The following is a 21,415-nucleotide window of genomic DNA, read 5'->3' as shown; positions in this document are numbered from 1 at the left end:
ACTACTCCAGGCAGAATCATAAACTGGAGCACCATTATCTAAACGGGATCTAATCAGTGCTCTATATAAGAGCAGCAAAGCTGTACGATCTGCTCCCCAAGATAGGGCAGATAAAGTTCTTAGCATGTTGATTTTTTTAAGACAGGTAGTACGTATTAATTTAACATACTGAAAGTTTAGTTTACTGTCCAGGATTAGTCCCAAGAATCTGATATTGCAGGCAATCGGAATGGTGGAATTTGAAATCTGCAGTTCAGGATCTGCATGCAATTTGCGTTGACTGCAAAAGTGGATTGCAACCGTTTTCTGTTGGGAAAGACAATATCCATTGAGCTCAGCCCACTTTTGTACTTTATTGAGGGACATCTGCCATTACCCTTCGAAAGAGCTCATGTTCTGAGAATGGCAACAAATAGAAAGATCGTCAGCATAAAGATACGCCTCTACAGTATTTGGGAGTTCTTTTGTAATGGAGTCAATTCTAAGGGCAAACAGGGTTGTACTCAATATCGACCCCTGTGGTACTCCTTCTTCCTGCGAGAATGTAGCAGAAATGGAATTTTGGTATCGGACCTGGAAAGTTCGGTTCTTAAGGTAGTTTCTAATAAACATGGGCAGGTTGCCTCGCAGACCAAGAGTATGAAGGTCACTGAGAATGCCAAGTAGTATCGAATGCTTTCTCTATACCATAGGTTCCCAAACTTTTTCGGGCCACTGCCCACTTTGCAAGACACAAATTTTGTAACCCCCCCCCCCCCATTATGCCATTAAATTATTGAAAAAGTAGTAAGCAATGTGTGCTTCATCTTGAACACAGTTATTGCTATACCAATTTTGATAAAACATAGCCCATATGTAAAGATTGTAGTGTATGCTCGAATAACATTATGCAGTTTCATACAATGGTTTAAATATGAAAATTCGGAATACACGTTAAGAGATTGCAAATGAATTAATAAGAATCTTATTGTAATAATTAAAACACCATTATATATATTACAAAATTGTTTATTTCAAACTTATAAAGTAAAAATACAAAGCAAAAATAACAAATTAATGTGAAGTTTCATACAATGGTTTAAATATGAAAATTCGCAATACATATTAGGAGATTGTATTACATTAGTAAAAATCTTATTGTAATAATTAAAACACCATCAAATGGTATTAGAAAATTGTTTATTTCGAACTTACAAAGTAAAAATAACAAATTAATGTGAAGGATTAGCCTGATGCATTTTTAAGTTTGTTAATATCGGGTTCAACTTTCGTTAAAAACAGTCGTAAATCACCACCCTCAGTTATATGCAATTGGTTCCTTTTCTTAGATAGTAAATTTGCTATAGCACTAAACCCACGCTCAGCCAAATAAGGAGATGGAAATTCAATTAAAAATTTCTTCACTATTTCCCATAATCCAGGGTGCAGTGTCGGTATTGATTTCTGAAACCAGAACTTTTGGTATCCACTTTTGAATTTTATTTTTAGTTTTTCATTTGTTGTGAGTTCTATGAGTTCCTCTTCTAAATTTGATGATCCTGCCGTGTTTACTGTGAGAAAGGATCTAGAACCCAATTTGGTATATTCTTGTTTAGAATATCCTTGAATCGCTCATTAAAATCAGCATGAAGAACCTCCAAGTGTTGGCAGTATGTAAGTAAATCTTCCTTTTTGAGAGACACTGCTGATAAATTTGAAAAGTGGCTATATTCCCCTCGGCCTAGATTCCACTTGAACAGAGGAAGTTTCCCCACAAAAGCGGCAATAACATTTTTTGTTTTAATTAAATTCAATTCATCACCTTGTAATTGTAGATTGACTTCATTAAATATTTTATAGAGGTCTGTCAAATAAGCGATGACATTTTTGGATGTAATCAGGTTGGCCCGCAATTCGTCGTCTCTGTTTTCTAGGAACTCTAGTGCTGAATCAAACAAATTGTAAAATTGATTCAGATAAATATCTTTTGAAAGCCAACGAACTTCTGTGTGAAGCAGCAAATAATTGAAATCTTCATCGTTTTCACTACAGAGCTGGCTAAACAATCTGTCACTCAATGAATTGCTTCTAATTTTATTGACTGCTCTAATAACCTAATGGAGCGACATATGCAGGCGTTCACTTAAATTCTTCGCAACCAAATGTTGGCGATGAAGAACACAATGTATAGCAAGTACATTTGGTACTGCTTGTTTCAAATGTGCTATGAAACCCTTGTGGCACCCTGTCATTGCTGGAGCACCATCAGTAGCAGCAGATAAAATATTACGAATTGGTATGTCTTTCTCTTGAAAAAACTTATTCATGGTATTAAATATAGATTCTTCCTTTGTATCTGCTTCCAAATTTTTAGCAAATAATAATTCTTGACAAACTTCTTCTTTTACGAATCGTATATATGTAAGAGTAGTGCTTCGTTATTTGGGAGAGTTGATTCATCGAGTTGAATGGAAAATTGGTATGTCTTCAAATAATCGCACAATGATTTTTCAACGTCTTCAGCCATTTCATCGATTCTTCTTTGCACTGAATTATTGCTCAAAGGAATTTTCCTGATATCTGATGCTGGCTTATGAAGCACAGTATTTATTACTTCTGTTACTGCTGGCAAGATTAATTCCTCACCAATTGTGTGTGGTTTTCCCACTTTTGCGATTAATAATGAAATATTATAAGAAGCTTGTAATCCGTCATTATCTTGTTTACTGGACGATGCAAAAAGTTTTGATATAGTTGGACGTTTAAAATATTTTTCTTCTAGTACTTCAAAATAGGACAAATCTTTATCCTTTTCATCAGCATGCATTTTAATCAAATGCTCTTGTAGCCTAGAAGGCTTCATTGCTTCATTTGAAAATAATTTTTGGCAAATCAAGCACATAGGTAATAATTGGTTCGTAGGAGACTGAATAAAACCATATTTCAAATACTCAATACTGTACTGTCGACATTTCTTCTTAGATTCAGACATAATGAAGTAATAAAATTTGCAACAATATTAACAAAATAAAAGATTTAATTTACACTTTATATGACTCCACTTATCTATCACACTTTCGACTGATGATTGTTGGCAAACCACACAAAAAATAATGAAACTTATTCCTAAATAGCAAAAATGTACGATCACGTATCAATTCATGAATTATTACATCGGGCAAAACAGCCTTGGAAGCTTTGAAGATGAAACGGGCTACAGCATTAGTTTAAAATTCGTGCTTAATCTGTCTCAAACGAATCAACAGACGCGGAGATATAATTGACTGGTCAAGCTTACGTCATTAGCATTACAGTTGTTGCTACTGTTTCGCTTTATTGCTTCTTATGTCAACTCACAGTAGCTCGCGTTGTTGCATTTCAAAGGCCCTAGGCTAATTAGGGTGGGTTTAGAAAAAGGCCTAAAAAAATACACACTTGATGTCCCATTCTTGTCATTTGCGTGAAATTAAATAGAAGGTTTTTAAAACTGAAGTGGGAAAAATCGAAGAAAACAGTTCTGGCTTCACCTATAGCAAATTTCAGCTGTGTCCATAGGGTAAAAATTATAGAATTTATTAGATGACTTTTGAACTGGGTCCACTGGAGATAAAAATATGGATAAGGAGCCACCGACCCCTAGACCGCCTGAACGGCCCCCCAATTGCTTCTGAACCCACCATCACCCCCCCAGAACGCTTCAGCGCCCACTGGGGGGGCGGTACAGCCCACTTTGGGAACCTATGCTCTATATCTATGGAAACCATAACAAGGTGTTCATTTTTAACAAAGGCATTGTGAATTTCAGATTCAGCCTTGATCATGAGATCTAAGGAGGGCCAGTTTTGGTGAAAGCCATGTTGACGATTACTCAGTAGATGTTGAGTTTCAATGATCCAAATGAGTCGACTGTGGATCATTTTTTCAAGAATTTTACCGAGGCAACTTGACAGAGAGATTGGCCTGTAACTATTAGGACTGGAGTGATCTTTTCCAGGTTTCAAAAATGCCAAAACTGCAGCATGGTGCCAAGAGGTTGGATAAATATTTTCCAGGAAGATCTGGTTAAAAAAAGACTAGAAGCAGTCTTAAGTTTTTGTCATTGAGATGCTGCAGCATAACATAATACAGTGGATTCCAGTTATTTGGGCCACCGGTTAATCGGGGCAGCCATTTATTTGGGGCAAATCTTAAAAAACAGAACCCAATCGAGAAAATAGCCAGGGTTTACTTTGCTTAATTGGGACAGAATGTCGTTTAATTGGGGCAGGAGAGCGCAGCAGTGGAGATTACCCTGCGGCTGTCTCCGACAGTACCACGTGGTTCAGTCAAAATTCTGGAGGTCACAACCATAAAACAATAAAAACAATTAGCAGTCACCTGTTTATTGTGCTTTTCTGTTAGTGAAATCTATCATAAATGGATAGTAAACTCGATCTTACTGAATTTGCGATAATACCGACAGCTGGAATTCTGTGGGTTATTATGGTGAAATGTGTTTACACTTCCATGGAATCTTCAATCATATAAAAAAATTAATTTTCAGATCTTCTCTTCATTCCTATTTTTAAAGCTTTGTAACTCATTACTCCGTTCTCACTTGCGCGTATTGTGTTACTTGCAATTTACGTGCGCCATGCCCTTTGTTATTGATTGTTTATCTTTTTACTGTTTTAAATTTTAACCCCCACCCACAAATGTCAGTGAGTGAACAAAAATGTCAACTAGTTCATATGTACATATTATAGTACGTATTAATTATTCCAATTATCACGTATATTCTTCCAATTTTCACGTATCATTTAATTTTTTAATTGGTAAGGTAATAAAGGGTAAATTTGTGCTTAATATATCTTTACTTTTATAGCCTGTGGATAATATTCCTCCTATTTTCTCTAATTAGAATCGTTGTTTAATAGAATTAAAATTAAATTCCCAAACGTGATCACAATGACCAGCGCTTACTGCACATCGTATAGTTAACAGTACTTTACTATGGTGAGTTCGTCATAACGTGATTTGATTGTATAGTGAACCAATTGTAAAGGGGGGTTCATTGTATTTTTAACTATTTACGTGAAACTTCGGATAATCGGGGCAGCCGCTTAATCGGGCCAAAATGCACTAGTCCCGATGTGTCCCAAATAACCAGAATGGACTGTATGTGCCATCTGGCCCAGCGGCACTGTTTCTTGTTGTTCTGATGGCCTGTAAAAGTTCACAATATTGAAGAGGCTGATTATATGGAAGTGATGGTGAGGCTCGAAAGTTGATAGGTCTCTGTTCGGTGGCGGCCTTAATTTTCTGGAATTTTGCAGTGTAATTTGATGCAGCTGAGACTTGAGCAAAGGTTTTTTCCCAAGACATTGGTTATATCTAGAGGAGCAGAGATTTCTTGCCCATTGCAGGAAAGAATTGGGGAAGGAATGGTTGGAAACTTCCCAGAAATTTGCCTAATTTTCTGCCATATTAGTCTGGAGTCAGTGTTTCTATTGATAGTAGAAGCGAACCGAGTCCAAGATTCTTTCTTGGCTTGCTTTTGAATGTAATGCGCTTTTGCTCTTAGCTTCTTTTAACTAATTAGATTAGCTGTGGTTGGAGATAGACGGAATAAATTAAATGCTTTATTTTTTGCCTTCTTCACTTTTTTGCACTCTTTGTTCCACCAGTAGTTGAAATGCCATCGGGTCGGGGGATTTGATAATGGAATTGAGTACTTAGCTGCAACTAAAAGATGGGATGTAATATAATCAGTAACTTCATCTATGGGCTTTAGTTGAATAGTTTTTTCGTCAAGAGTGATTGCTGACTGAAATTTGACTCAATTGGGTTTAGAGAATTTCAATTTCCTGCAGGGTTGTTCTAATGGTGGTTGTGTAGTCATCAGATTACAAACAATTGGAAAATGATTGCTGCCCATGGGATCATCCAAAGCGGACCATTGCACGACTGAAAACATGATCGGGGAGCAAATTGATAGGTCAATTGCAGATGTCTGTCCAGTAGGTAACTGTATATGAGTGTGCGAGCCACTATTAAGAAGAGTGAGGTTTTGATTTTCCAATAGAGTTTCAATCAGTCGGCCGCATTTGTCTAATTTAGATGATCCCCATAAAGGCACATCAATGTTGAACAGTGTATAAATTGCTGCATTTTTACGTATTCTATAAAAAAATAAAAAGGCAATTCCCTTGTAGAGAAGAGTACAAAAAAAAAAAAAAAAAAAAAGGCTGCTGGCCATTGAAATCCCCTAGCAAACAGACAGGGGAGGATAGCTGTCTTAAAAGTTCTTCAAGATCATTATCAGAATATGTGTGATTTGGTGGGAGGTAGATTGAGACTATCGTTAATGCAATCTGAGTAATCAGATGCACAGCAACGGCTTCGATTTGGGTTTGGAGAGTGATTTGCCTAGCTAGAATCTTTGAGTTAATTAAAATAGCTACACCACCATGAGTAGAATCAGAAGTATTCCGATCTCTTCGATAAATTGAGTAGTTTCTTAAGGAAATGGAAATTTGAAGAGTTAAATTGGTTTCCTGTAGACAGAGACCAAATGGAGAGTAGCGGTTAATTAAATACCGAATGTCATCAATGTTGCAACAAAAGCCTCTGCAATTCCATTGCAAAAAATTAGGCATTATTTGAATTTAGAAGAAGCTGTACCTGGCGTGGCTGTGTTATGGTGTTCAGGCTTCAGTTTGTCTCTTTTTGGAAAGGTAGGGCGACCAGTGTCCATGTCTTCTTCTGCAAATATTTCCAGAATAGGATCTTCCGGTTTTGATGAGTTCTCTGCATCCATCGATGTGTCTTGAACAATCTTTTTTGAAGTCGAACTATGATTATTTGAAGTAGTAGCAATCACTGGCGGAAGAGAAGATTTCGTTGGTATTGTAAGAGGCATATTACTTGCTTGGTCTGAGTGCTTAAGGGCAATGAACTGTTGCTGAGAGAGGACAGTCCGAGCCCAGTCAGAGATTGATATGTTTGATGGAAAGGTAACATCAGTTTGAGTGGCAATGGTTTGATATTTGTTTTGTAATAGTGGCATAGGTATGGTTTGGTATACTGGGTGCAATTAATTTTATTGCCTCCTGATAACTAAATTTGTTTTCAACTTTATATTTGACAATTTTTTCTCCATTTTCCGTCTCTCACGTGTTTTAGAGTAGGCAGAATGGTCACCTTTGCAGTTGGGACAGGTTATTTCTTTCGCGGAACAATCACTTTGACCGTGTTCGGAGGATCCACAGTTTGGACAAACTGGATTCCCTCTGCATGTCGTTTGAGAGTGCCCATGCTTTTGGCATGGGACTGGGTATGAAAGGATGAGTGCGGCAAAGTAGATATCCTGCTTTTACTGATGAGGGGAGGTTTAAACTATTAAAGGTGAGAATTATATTTCTGGTAGGTATGAGTATATTGTCTCTTTTGACCATAATTCTTTTTACAGCAATTACATTTTGTTCCTGAAGCTCTTTAATTTCTTCCTCCGTCACATTCATCACGTCCCAACTAGATATTACACCCTTTGATGTATTTAGGGTTGCATGTGGGGTTACTTTCACTGGGATACCAGAAAATTTGTCATTTTTAGCAGTTTTTCATAATGCCTGCTGTTGGAGTTTCAACAAGTAAGTCCCCTGATTTCAGTCTGTTAACCGTCTTGGAAGACCCTGCAATACTTTCCAGATGTTTTTGAATTAGAAAGGGGGATAGCTTACTGAGAGGCTGTTCTGATAGAAAATGTATTATTAGAAATGCAGGTATGTCTCTTGCCGAGGGATTGGTTTTCAACCTCTTTGGTTGTAACAAATCATGGTCATTTACTGTCTCTGGCCGGCAGCTTGTCGGCTCTAAAGATGGGAACATATTGTGTTCCATGTTGGCTCCTTTTAGCCCCTGGCAGATGAACTTTTCTGCCAAGGTTACCAGCCCCGCCATGGGGAGGCAGGAGCAGTGCCTGGTGTGACCAAGCGAAATTAGGAGTGGTCTATTAAATATGAAAAAAGAGAAAGGTTACTTTCCTTTCTTGCTCTCGATCAGTACTTTTGATAAAAGAGCTGTTTTAAATAAAAGGATTTATTAAGGAGAAGAACGTAAAAGAGAACTAGAATTCACCTTTTGAAAATCGCAGTGAAAGCCCAGAGAAATCGCTCAGTCACAATCGCTTGGCACCCAGGGCCAGTTCTGCATGCCTTATATGAATTTTATATCCCTTACACTCAAATTATATCCAAAACTGCAGTATAACTAGGCACATCAATGTTGAACAGTGTATAAATTGCTGCATTTTTATGTATTCTATAAAAAAATAAAAAGGCAATTCCCTTGTAGAATTCCAGAGAAGAGTACAAAAAAAAAAAAAAAAAATTATAAAGCAGATGACACTTAAACACAAAAGAGTTCACAATATAATCTTTTCCCAAGCACAACAAAACGGCATCTATTACATGCTGATTAATGAGCAAAAGAGATGCACTGATATAAAAGACATATTATTCAATCCTTTTTAGTGTATGGCATAATATGGGCTAAAACCTCACAGGCTAGATTTATTTGAAGATTCCTCATATAAATCTAAAATTTATATGAGAAACTTTCAAATAAACAAATTCTCATAAGGATAAGGCAAATAATAACCCAGTGAAGTGGCAAGCAAACCAGTCTATGAGTTTGTATTTGGTCTAGTAGATAACAAGTGACTTGATGTCTTCAGCAGTGGGCAGAAAAACCTCTCACTTTAAAATTCAGCCACTTCAAAATGAAAAATTCTACTGAAAAAATAGTTTGCAATACTGTGTTTGCAGCAGGTGACCACACAATTGAAGCATTTGCCAAAGACATTAAAAGCAAGAAAAAGTATTTCAGAATAGTTGACCTATCTATAACCAAAAGTAAATTATTTTAAACAGCCAGAATACTTTTAAAAGAAGCCTAACTTGTTCTCAATGATTTTGAAAAGTGCAGAATCAAAAATTATGCCACAGAACTTTAGTCAACCAAAGAAAGCTGATTCCATCTTACAAACTAAGGAAAGAAGGATGACCAAACACAGCCTCAATTTTTGACTTCCAAAAACTTGAGATCACATAATTGTAAGTGGGAAAAATAGAGATTTTTGCCAACATAGGCAAAAAACTAGGTTATTTATTTTTTTTTTTTCCACAAAAAAAAAAAAAAAAAAAAAAAAAAAAAAGCACGATTTCTTTTGGAAAAACTGAGTTTTTTTAAAGTCTGCACTAAACTAGAAATTAAATTTCATTGAGAAATTTAAATGAATTTTTATTATCAGCATTTGGAATCCACCTCTCTCTTTGCATACTTTGCCTTTTCAGTATTCTGAAAAGAATTCCAAATATTCTCTCTCTCTCTCTGATTTTCATAAATTTGTGATTTGATTAAAATAAATCAATAGTCATGGCCTGAAAAGTAAGCATAAAAAAAAAATATATATATATATATATATATATAATTTTCTCTCAAAACAAAACAAACTATTTAAAAACATGAAAATGGCTTCAAAGTAATGCAAAAAGATTGTCAATCAATGATCTTTTTATATAAAGGTAAGCTGCTTTGTCAATTAATCTATTAAAAAACCTCAGAGGTCAGGAAATGGATACAAGAATAATTCTCGATTGTTCTGGCCAGATTTCACAATATATTTATTTGTTATTAAAAATACACAAATAAAATCTAAATAGCTTTGATTAAAATGTACAATAAAATATTACTGTAAAATATTCAAAATTACTGAATTAAAAATATAATGAAATAAAATCTAAAAGCTTTCACCTTTTATCAACTGTAACATTCACATGGAGGCAGTGAGTATTAATACATTACAAAAAAAAAAAAAAAAAAGTAGAAGCGTCAACACTAAATAAAAATAGAGAAGCAGGGAAGGAAAGCGTAATTCCTGACTGTCCTGAAGTTAGTATAACCTTGAGTCACTTTGTCAACTACTCAAAAGGGGGAGGAAGATAGCCAGAAAGCATGGAAAGTAAGGCCATGTTGAGTGATGTTCACCCAACTTTTGCAACACTACAGGTTCAAAGATGGGATATTAAACATACCACCATTTCTGTTCAAAGTGCATCTGGTGCTATGTATGTAGGCAGATTCCAACCAGCAAAAGGATCCTGAAATATATTATTGAGGTAGAAACTAGCCTCAAAGAACTTCCAGAGCCAACAGCAACAAAGGCTTGCTACAAAGTTGTTGAATTCCTGAGTTCAGCTAAAAGGGAAAAACAATCTATCCAAACCAAACAACAGTGTTGGAACACCTTGGGGATAACACAATGTATAATAAAGTAATACATCCTTCCCTCACTGAATGGATCAGAGGGGAAAGTGAATTCCTTATTCAGGTGATGGTGTGAACAGTCCAAAATATGAGTGTGAGAGAGAGAGAATGTGTCGGAGGTTGCATGTTAGAGAATGCAACTGCAGGCAATTTTTTGGACTCCCAGAGATCCACAAATCCCAGGTTCCCTTATGTCCTATAATTTAGTATTGGGACTCCTACAATATGGCAAAATATATATCATCACTGCTAAAACCTTTAGTAGGCTAAACTGATTTTTTTAAACAATCTGCAGGAGTTCATACAATGTTCAAAAGAAAAGAAATCAATGATGATTACAGACATATCTTATGATGATGTTTCATTATATACTAGTTTTCCCACCAACCATGCAACTGACTGTAAAACATTTGGAAATGAACATTATTTTATTAATAGAACAACACTTATAATAATATATATGTTATATATATTATAATATATATAATATATATGTTTAAAGCCTCATCAATCAGCATGTTTAAATAATTCTATTTTTATTTATGTCATTTACAAGCAAATGTGATCAACTACAGATTCACCAGTTCTCCACAAATTTCCAATTTAGCCATGGAAATTTTTGAAATTTAAGTCCTTCCAATTCCCTGTGGAAGAGATATATCAATAATATATTCAGTATTCTCTCCTGGAGGGGGGGGGGGGGCAGAATTTTTAGTTTACCTCGATTTATGTTCCAATTTTCTAAATTTGGAATAGAAATTGAGAATGACTGCACCCTTTCTTACTTGATGTAACGAAAGAAGGTAAAGAGGGCAGGCTCCTGCTTAACAACTTCAGTATATAATAAATCAATGCGCACAGACCAATATACTAATTACAGATCATCTCGTGGCCCCCTCACACCACAGCAGTACTATCCATACACTCGTGGATAGGGCATGGTTATATTGTCAATATGAAGCAGAAAGATGCGAGTCAGAACAGCCCTCCAGAGATGACTTTCCTGAAGAAAAAATTAAATTACTGGAATTATTTTTAACTCAGAAAATTTTCCCTCCAATCACACAACCCTATATCTGACTCTAAACAGCACTTCTGGTATGTCTCTCATTCCATTCTACCCAGGAATATCACAGGATATTGCTAGGATTTTGGGCAGTTACAATATTAACACTGTGCAAGTTCCTGGTAAGAAACTATAAAAAAGTGTATCCCCCTTTTAAAAACCCCTATACCATCAAGTGGGGTGGTTTACAGTGTACCATGCGGAGAAAAATATGAGCTATTATCAGTGAAGCCATCCATCATCTGGAAGTCCACTTGAAAGACTAGAATGCTGATTTTAACCAATCAGTGACAATTGTGCACAAATAGCAGAAGGGACATCGTGATTTCCAGCCAAATGATGTTAAAATTATTGACGGCGCAAGAGATTTGAAGATTCTCTGCTGGTTGGAATCTGCCCACATACGTAGCACTATACACACTTTGAACAAAAATTATCGTATGCTAATATACCTCATCTTTGAATCTGTAGTACTGTGCAAGTTGGATTAATGTTGTCCCTAGTCTTCTCTCCCACATTTCTTCCTGCCACCTTCCTCCCCTTCTTTCAAGTAGTATGGAAGTTATGCTAACCTCAAGGGAGTCAAGAATTGCTCTTTCCTTTCCTTCCCCTCATTATTTTATGTTGACACCTCTGTATATATTTTTTTCATGTACTCATTTACAAGTACTTAGTTGCAAGTTACGATTGATAAAGGCAACATACAGATGCCAAAAACTTGTGTTTTTTTATACTTTATTTCATTATATTTTTAATGCTCTTAATTCAGTATATTTTACAGTAACATTTTGCTGTATATTTTAATTAAAGTTATTTACAGTAATATTTTTCTGTATATTTTAATTAGTTATTTACATTTTATTTGCATATTTTAATAACAAATAAATATATTCTGAAATATGGTCAGAGCAGTAAAGCAGTACTCATGTACTCATATTTAATAGTTAGCAGAAATATTTATTTACTAATATGAAATTTTCAAAACTGTGCAGTACTGTATTATAAAGTCAGATTTTCTGTGAAAAATATCAACTTCTGATGGTCTTTAAAAGAATTAAGCCTTTAACAAGCATCTCACATACTCAACAATAATTTTGGTTTACAATCATTTTCATGGAATCTAATTATGATCATCAATCAAGGGAACACTGTATTTGAATTCCATATACTTACTTGACCACGAGGATCTTGATTTTCTTCTTCATTAAAAGGTAAATGCATGAATGGACCAGAATCCATTTGCTGTGGCTGTTGGTGAGGAAATCCTTTTTCAGATGGAATTGTACTGCCAGTCATCAAACCAGACTGTGGAGCACTACTGCTGCCACCACTACCACCACTTCCAGCAGCAGCAGCACCACCACCGCCACTTCCACTACCACCACTTCCAACTGGAGGTGTTGGTAGTAATGGATGCTTTGGCTCTTGATTATTAAGAGGTGGCATTAATGTTTGACGCTGAAACTGAGAATTAGGCAGCAGGGGTTGTTTTTGGAACTGATTATTATTTGGAAATAGAGACTGCTTCTGTAAAGCAACATTTGTAGGAAAAAGTGGTTGCTTCTGAAGCTGATTACCAGGAAATGGAGGATATTTTTGTTCCTGATTTAACTGATTGTTATTAGAACCTGGTGTCGGAAGTAAAGTCTTCTGCTCCTTGGGATCTAGTTTCTGCTGTTCACTTTGAGAGTCGTCATCCATAATCATTGACATAGGTTGCTGTTGCTGCTGTTGTTGTTGCTGCTGCTGTGATTGCTGTTGTGGTGGCTGCTGCTGTGGCAGTTGCTGTTGCTGCTGCTGCTGCTGCTGCTGCTGTAGAGGAGGTGGTGGTGGTGTAACTCTTGGAAACTGAGTAGTAGATGGAACTTGATGATGAGGGGGTGGTGGTGGTGGGGGTGGTGGAAATAATCCTCTTGGTCCACTGGGAAATGCAGCTTGATAAGGTGGCTGCATGGAATTCTGCATTGGCTCCTGTGTAGGATAAAATCCTCGAGGTCTATACTGAGGTATTGGTGGTGGAGGGCCTGGATAGGCATAACTTGTAGGCCAATGATATTTAGGTTCTTGAGAAAGGAAAGCATTTTCCTCAGGAGCTAAGAAAAAAGACAGAAATACTTATTAGGCATATTTTCTAACTTAAAAATAAAAATCTGCTTACATTTAATCAAATTAAATGAGAGAGAAAAATCTCTCAGGAAAAGCTTATAATAAATATAAGCAAAAATTATTATATACGATTCAAAAAAACAAACCCTGATATATATTACAAGTGTTCAAAAAGCCATTCTTAACCATGAAGCCAATGATTAGCATGTAAAAGAGCCATGGATGTATGGTAGCATGTTTGTTCAAAAGTGCGTGCACACAAAATGCATCACCTGTTGTTGTATGAATGCAGTTACATAACTCTTATAAGCAGACAACACATCACATCACACTGTGGTTATTTTAATCAACAATGCATTATATAAACAATGAATCTGTTTGCATTGGTTTGAAAACAATATATATTTTGCATCTACATATATCTCCAAAGAAGTTTTTAGGAATGGAAATTTTCTAACTGGAAGCTAAACGACTGTGATAACTGAGAGGAAAGTGGAAAAGAAACCTGAAGCTAAAAGTAAATAAGACACCTGGAGCTACTAGAAGCTATCAAGTTACATTAAGAAAAGCAATAAAAGAGGTAAGCAAATGTTTAGCCATAATTATGAAAGCACTTCAGAGGAGTTTTCTACAGACTGGTGAAAGGAGGCAATTGCCTCTCCTATTCTCAAAGGATGAAGGAAGTAATTACTCTCTCAACACACAGGCTCATCTTTACAGGAATGCAGTTATATGGCAATCATAGCACAGATCTGTTAATGGGAGATCTTGTCTGATCAATCTGATTAGCTGCTATGGCACAGTACAAAGAAGTAGGATGCAAAAAAATTGTTTTGGCATCACATACTTAATGAACAGTAAAGCTTTTGATAATACTATTCCACACAAAAAAACTGCAATACAAATTGGAGCATTGCAGCAATAGTGGCAAAATTACTGCTAGGAATAAAGGGATGGTTGAGTGGCAGAAGACAGAGTGGTTATTAATTGGTACTGACTTCTTAGACTAATGTTACTGGTGAAATCCTTCAAGGTTCAGTGTTGGGTCTCTTACTGTTTACAATATTTATTAACAATACTGATAAAGGCATATCAAGTTTAATATCTAAGTTAGTTAGTTTGCTGATGATAGAAAGGTTGGCAAAGTGGTTAATAACAAGAATACCACAAGAAGACTAGAGAAATTGACAGAATTTACCACTGATAAATGCAAGTTACTGCATTTTGGTAATAGTAATCTCAGAATAACAAGCCAACTGGGTTTTCACACTCAAGGTAGTGTAGAATGAGAAAAAAGAAGAAAAACTATGGATAAATGCAGTCTGACATGAAGTTATCTGAGCGGTACAGACTCCTAGGAGAGCTCACAGATTTCTTTCAATGACACAGCAGGGACGTTTTTGTCCCTGCTGGAGAAATTCCTTCCAGCAAGGACAAAATGATTATCCTATTACATAAAGCACATATTGAAATTCTGTCGGGGTATTCATTTTGTTCTTGTATTTTTCCAGTTAGGCCAATCTTGAATACTACATACAGGTATAGAAGATAAATTTTAGGAAGAATGCAGACTTCTTGATTTAGTACATTAAATGCTGATGGTATATTTACTCTTTCCTGGACAAATTAAACACACATGAGAGAAAGACAATTAAATTGGAAAAGGATGGTGGCAGGATAGATGTGAGTTTTTTTTTTTTTTTTTTTTAATTGCTGAATAAGCATAACCTAATTCACCATCAGCCAAATTCCTTTCTTCATTTGTCAATACTCATACTAATATGAAATGCATAAAAGATGAATATTGCTAACTACCAGCACTGCATGCATTGTTAATTTAATAAATCAGTTTTTCAGGCAAGACAATTTTGTGTTTTATTTATGACTAATGAAATACCAACAAAAGTATTCTTTCTTTCTTTCCTTCCTTTCTCATCCCATTACCACACCTTAATTTTTATTACAGAAAAATTAAACAGTGATATAAATAAAAAAGCATGTCACTGGGAAGGGAATCTACTAATTAAATAAAGCAACCACTAAACGTTAAAACCAAATCCCTATTTTTAAACTTTATCACCAACCTCCACAGCATTTTGTGATTAACATTCGCATTAGTCGAGGCACATAACACAAGAAAGCAAGCTTGAATTTATTTAAGCTATCAACTTCTGCAACAACAGATGCAAATTTGTTCCAGCAATAACTACGCGCTGGCTAATGGCAAATTTCTGCACATCTATTCGGCAACTGTCTTTCCTGAATTTTAGTTTATGCCCCCTCGGGTTTGTAACCTAAGCAAGAGGAGGAATCCCATCAGCATTGAGCCTGCTCAATCCATTCAATGCCTTATTCACCTCAATCAGATCACCTCACAGATGCCTATCTCCAGATGCCACAATTTGCAGAACTCAAGCCTTTCTTTGAAAGAGAACCCTTCTGTTCTCTCACCAGTCTCATTTCCCTTCTCTGTACTCGTTCTAGCAACTGACATTCTTCTTAAAATGAGGTTTCCAGAACTGTACGCAGTACTCAAGGTGTAGCCTAACCACTGTCTTATACAATGGACCTGCTAGCAAAATTCCTGTATAACATTAACAAAACCCCCATTACCTGCTCTGGCAGCCTGTCTGCACTGGTCAGAAAACTTCATATCTGACAGCACAGTTACCCCCAGGTCTCTTTCATTCTCCATTCACCTGAGTGTAACACCACACAGTTGGTACATTTCTCTGGGGTTACACTCAGGGGAATGGAGAATGAAAGAGACCTGGGGGGATGGGTGCAAGCATTGACATTAAGCCTGATATACCTTCATCAATATCATTGATGAATACACAAAACAACAATGGGCCCAGTACCGAACCTTGGATCTACTGTCCATTGATTACCACTCTCAGTCTTCTCTCACCCAATCCTTTTATCCATTGTTGCAAATTGCCCTTAATGCCATACTGCTCCCATTTGTACAGGTATTCCATTTGCAACAGTATCAAAAGCTGTCCTGAAATCCAACAGTATGGTATAAAAATATTTTACATCCATTTCCTTTGACAACATCATAGTATGTAATCAAATTGGTCAGACCAGACTTGCCCTTAACAAACCCATGCTGTGTCTGAATTATTACTGCAGCCTTGTCTAGATGATCCTGCAATGCTCCTTTAACCAGTGACTCCATTATTTTCTCTGTAACAGAAGTTAAACTAACAGGTCTGTAATCACTCGAGTCACCCTTTGTGAATTGGTGACACATTTGCACATCTCCAGTCCAGTGAACCTCCCTCTGATTCCAAGGAAGCTTTTATAATTATGGCTAAGGGTTTGCTTACTTCCTTTGCAACGTCCTTTAATATAACTGGATAAACCCCATCCACTCGAGGTGTCTTTCTCAGGTTTAACTTCAACAATTGCTTCTTAATTTGCTTTCAGTAATCACAAAATCATTTAGCTCCCTGTTAGAATTTAATAAGCTTATGTCCTCTATTTCCCCTGTAGAATTCCTCATGTGTGAATGTAGATGCAAAATACTCATTCAGTTTGGCAGCTATCTCAGCAGGATCATGATATCAAGCAGAACAACCTGATTCATTCTCTTCTTTCTAGAGTTTATATAAGTAAAGAAGTCTTTGCTGGTTTTTTTTTTTTTTTTTTGCATCCTTTGCCAAAGATTTCTCATAATCTGCCTTTGCTTGCCTAACCTCCTTTGTTAGTTGATTACAGACTATCTTATATCTATCATAGGTTTCTCTGTCGCCTGATAACTTATATGCATCCCTTGCATTTTTATTCTCTACCACAAGTCTCATTAGTTCATCTGACATCCATTTTGGCCTGAACCTTGAACAGTATTTCTTAGTTGGTATGAAAAGCATAGTAGCTTCCAAGATTAATTCCTTGAATGCTTGCCATTTAAAATTTGCTGTTAGTAACATCATCAGTTGGTCCTGCTGTATAGAATTTAAAAAAATCTCTGAGACCACTGTAGTCACCTTTACAATAGCAAAACCCCTTTCCCTTATCCCTGATGGTAGTTAAATCTTTAAGTTAATTGTACATCACTACAATGTACTGATGTACAATTTATTACAGAGGTCGCCTTTATGAAAGCAAAAACCCTTCCCCTTTACCAATGATGGTAGTTACCTCTTTGAGTAAATCCCACTTCAGCACACTGTGATCACTGCCACCTAGTGGTTCCTTTATCTGTAAATTCTTAATGCATGAATAATCATTGCTGATAATTAGATCAAGAATATTACTCCCTCTGGTTGCCTCTTGAACATATTGCTGTAGAAAACAATCATTGAATAAATCCACAAAAGTCTTGTTTGCATGCAAGTGACCAACCCACAAATTTCAGTCAATATATGGGAAGTTAAAATCCCCCATTATAAAACATTCTGATTTACTGGCCCACTCTATTCTTCTGTATAATTGTTCATTGTACTCATGAAAGTCATTAGGCCTATAACCAACTCCTACCTGCATTTTTGCTTTCCCAATACTTATGTCACATGAACATTGAACTGACTGAACATTGCACTGTCCACCAATGTCAACTGGATGCACATCCTTAGATTTTGTTTCTTAATTAATAGCATAACCCCTCCTCCCTACCTATCCTTTCTGTAACATTGTATTCCACAAATTCCAATTCTGCATTCCTTATATCTGTGTGAAACCACTTCTCTGATATCTCAACAATATACATATTTGATGTCTTGACCAGCAATTCAAATTCATCTTATTTACTATACTCCTACCCGCATTTTTGCTTTTTTTTTAGTCGGTTTCTTGCGACGACCAACTAACTGGTTAAAATAAATTTATTAAAATAAAAATGACATATACATAAGATAAAACAGAAATAAAATATAGGAGGGAGTAAACGATGAGAGCCTTGTCGATCAATTCGGCCCTGGAAAGATTGTGCAAGGCTCAAGTGGTAGAATTTTTTTCAGCCTGGACTGTACTTGTTAACAGGAGAGATTGCTTCTACAGGGATGGGATACACTTAAATAGAAAGGGTGCAAGAATATTTGCTGATGCTATCGAGGCAGTGTTAGGTGCGTCGGAAAACTGCTAGCTTGGGGGGAGACAAAGACCAATAGATTGACAGTAGCCACTGGCAGAGGTGAAAGAGATTCTTGCACTGCTTCTATTAGAATGAGCAGAAGACTGAAAAACAAGATGCATGGTATTTCAGAGACTGCTGGGAGCCATTGCGGTACAAGTAACCACATGGGTTGTGTTAGGGTAGCTAAGAATAGAAACAGGTGCAGGTATACTTGCGTGTACACCAATGCTAGGAGTTTAGTAAATAAATTTGAGGTATTGCTCAAAACATCAAAGGCAGATATTGTTGGGATATCAGAGATGCAGAACTGCAATTTGGGGAGTACAACGTCTACAGAAAGGATAGACAGGACAGGAAGGGGGGAGGGGTTATGCTATTAGTTAAGAAACACATAAAAACCAAGGAAGTGAAGCCAGTCGACATGGCTGGACAGTGCAGTGTTGAGTCAGTTTGGTGTGACATAAGCATTGGGAGATCAAAATTGAGAGTAGAGTGTGCTATAGGCCTAATGACTCTGATGAGTATAATAAGGAACTGTACAGGGAAATAGAGTGGGCCAGTAAATCAGAGAGTCTTATAATGGGAGATTTTAATTTCCCAGATATTGACTGGAATTTGGGGGCTGGTTACTCACACACTAGCAGGGCTTTTGTGGATTTATTGGATGATTGTTTTCTACATCAGCATGTTCGGGAGGCAACTAGAGGGAGTAATACTCTTGATTTGATTATCAGCAGTGATTCTTCATGCATTAAGAATCTGCAGATAAATGAACCACTAGGTGGCAGTGATCACAGTGTGCTGAAGTGGGATTTACTCAAAGAGGTAACTACCATTAGGGGTAAAGGGTAGGGTTATTGCTTCCGTAAAGGCGACTACGATGGACTGAGACAGTATTTAAATTCTATACAGTGGGACCAACTGATGATGTTACCAATAGCAAATTCAAAATGGGAAGCATTCAAAGAACTTATCTTGGAAGCTACTAGGCTTTACATACCAACTAAGAAATATTGTTCAAGGTTTAGGCCAAAATGGATGTCAGATGAACTAATAACGCATATGGCAGAGAAGAAAAATGCATGGGATACTTACAAATTAACACATGACACAGAAGCCTATGATAGATACAAGTTGATATGCAACCAAGTTACAAAGGAAGTTAGGCAGGCGAAGGCAGATTACGAGAAATCCTTGGCAAGGGATGCAAAGAAAAACAGCAAAGAGTTCTTTACTTATGTAAACTCTAGAAGGAAGGGGATGAATCAGATTGGTCCACTTGATATTGATGGGTCAACTCTTGATGATCCTGCTCAGGTAGCTAACAAACTAAATGAATATTTTGCATCGACATTCACACATGAGGAGTTATTCAGCAAGGAAAATGCCAGGGGTGTATTCAACTCTAGCAGTAAGCTACAGAATCTTGAAATAACTGGGAGTAAAGTGGAGGAGAAACTGTTGAAGATAAACACAAGAAAGGCACCCGGGGCGGATGGGATCTATCCAGTTATATTAAAGGAGGCAGCAAAGGAAGTAAGCAAACCCTTAGCCATAATTATGAGAGCTTCCTTGGACTCAGGGAAGGTACCCATAGACTGGAAATGTGCAAATGTGACCCCAATTCACAAAGGAGGATCAAAGGCTGACACAAGTAATTATAGACCTGTGAGCTTAACTTCCGTTCCAGGAAAATTAATGGAGGCACTGGTTAAAGAAGCACTGCAGGATCATTTAGACAAAACTTCAGTTATAGCTCAGACACAGCATGGTTTTGTTAAGGGGAAGTCTTGCCTGACCAACTTGATTGGATACTATGATGCAGTCACAAAAGAACTGGATGCAGGGAATAACTTTAATATTATATACTTGGATCTTAGAAAGGCTTTTGATACTGTTGCACATGGAAAACTGCTACACAAATTGGAGCAGTGTGACATTGGAGGCAAATTGCTGCTATGGATAAAGGGGGTGGTTGAGGGGGAGAAGACAGAGAGTGGTAATCAATGGACACTGCTCATCGTGGACTGATGTTATTAGTGGAGTCCCTCAGGGCTCAGTGTTGGGTCCATTATTGTTTTCTGTATTTATAAATGATATTGATGATGGTATATCAAGCTTAATGTCCAAGTTTGCAGACGATACAAAGGTTGGCAGGGTTGTCAAGGACACTACTGACACTATGCTGCTGCAACAGGATCTGGAAAGGTTGAGCAGATGGGCTGAGAGGTGGCAAATGAAGTTTAACATTGACAAATGTAAAGTACTACACATGGGAAACAGCAACCCCAGAGCAACGTATCAACTCTGTGGTACTACACTGACAGTGGTAGAGAATGAAAGGGACTTGGGGGTGGTTGTGCAGGCAGATATGAAGTTCTCTGAGCAGTGCAGACGGGCTGCAATGGTAGCTCATGGAGTATTGTCAATGATATACAGGAATTTTTCCAGCAGGGATAAAGAGGTGATTATTCCATTGTATAAGGCAATGGTCAGGCCACACCTAGAGTATTGTATACAGGTCTGGAGGCCTCATTTCAAGAAGGATGTAGAGCTGCTGGAACGAGTACAGAGAAGGGCAACAAGATTAGTGAATGGAATGAAGGGTTGCTCTTACGAAGGAAGGCTTAAGTTTTGCAGTTTACAGTGTCTGGTGACTAGACACCTGTGAGGTGATCTGATTGAGGTGTATAAAGCCTTGAATGGTTTTGGCATGCTCAGTGATGATGGGATTCTTGCTCAGAATAATCATCTGAGAGCGCATAAATTCAAATTGACAAAAGACAGTTGTAGGATAGATGTGCAGAAGTTTGCCTTTAGCCAGTGGGTAGTTGATTGGTGGAACAGACTTCCATCTTTTGTTGTGGAAGTTGATA

At 36.9% G+C, this 21,415-nt stretch overlaps 1 protein-coding gene across 7 annotated transcripts in view; it reads right to left on the bottom strand.

Annotated features, from left to right (window-relative positions):
* Positions 1 to 21,415, bottom strand: part of LOC150088559 (uncharacterized) — a 478,816-nt gene that overhangs the window by 351,234 nt on the left and 106,167 nt on the right. For all 7 annotated transcript variants that reach the window (XR_016546738.1, XR_016546737.1, XR_016546739.1 and 4 more), the window contains one exon: positions 12,527 to 13,446. Coding sequence is in view for 4 of the 7 variants with exons in the window: in XM_090369563.1 (XP_090225689.1) it covers positions 12,527 to 13,446 (920 nt within the window). In the remaining 3 variants the exon portion in view is untranslated. The remainder of the gene's footprint in view (positions 1 to 12,526; positions 13,447 to 21,415) is intronic.

This window comes from Mastigoproctus giganteus, chromosome 3 (assembly GCF_048544385.1).
Source record: "Mastigoproctus giganteus isolate SK-2022 chromosome 3, ASM4854438v1, whole genome shotgun sequence".
NCBI classification, from domain to species: domain Eukaryota; kingdom Metazoa; phylum Arthropoda; class Arachnida; order Uropygi; family Thelyphonidae; genus Mastigoproctus; species Mastigoproctus giganteus.
The sequence above is the reverse complement of the archived record's forward strand: the minus strand, read 5'-3'. Positions and strand labels throughout refer to the sequence as shown.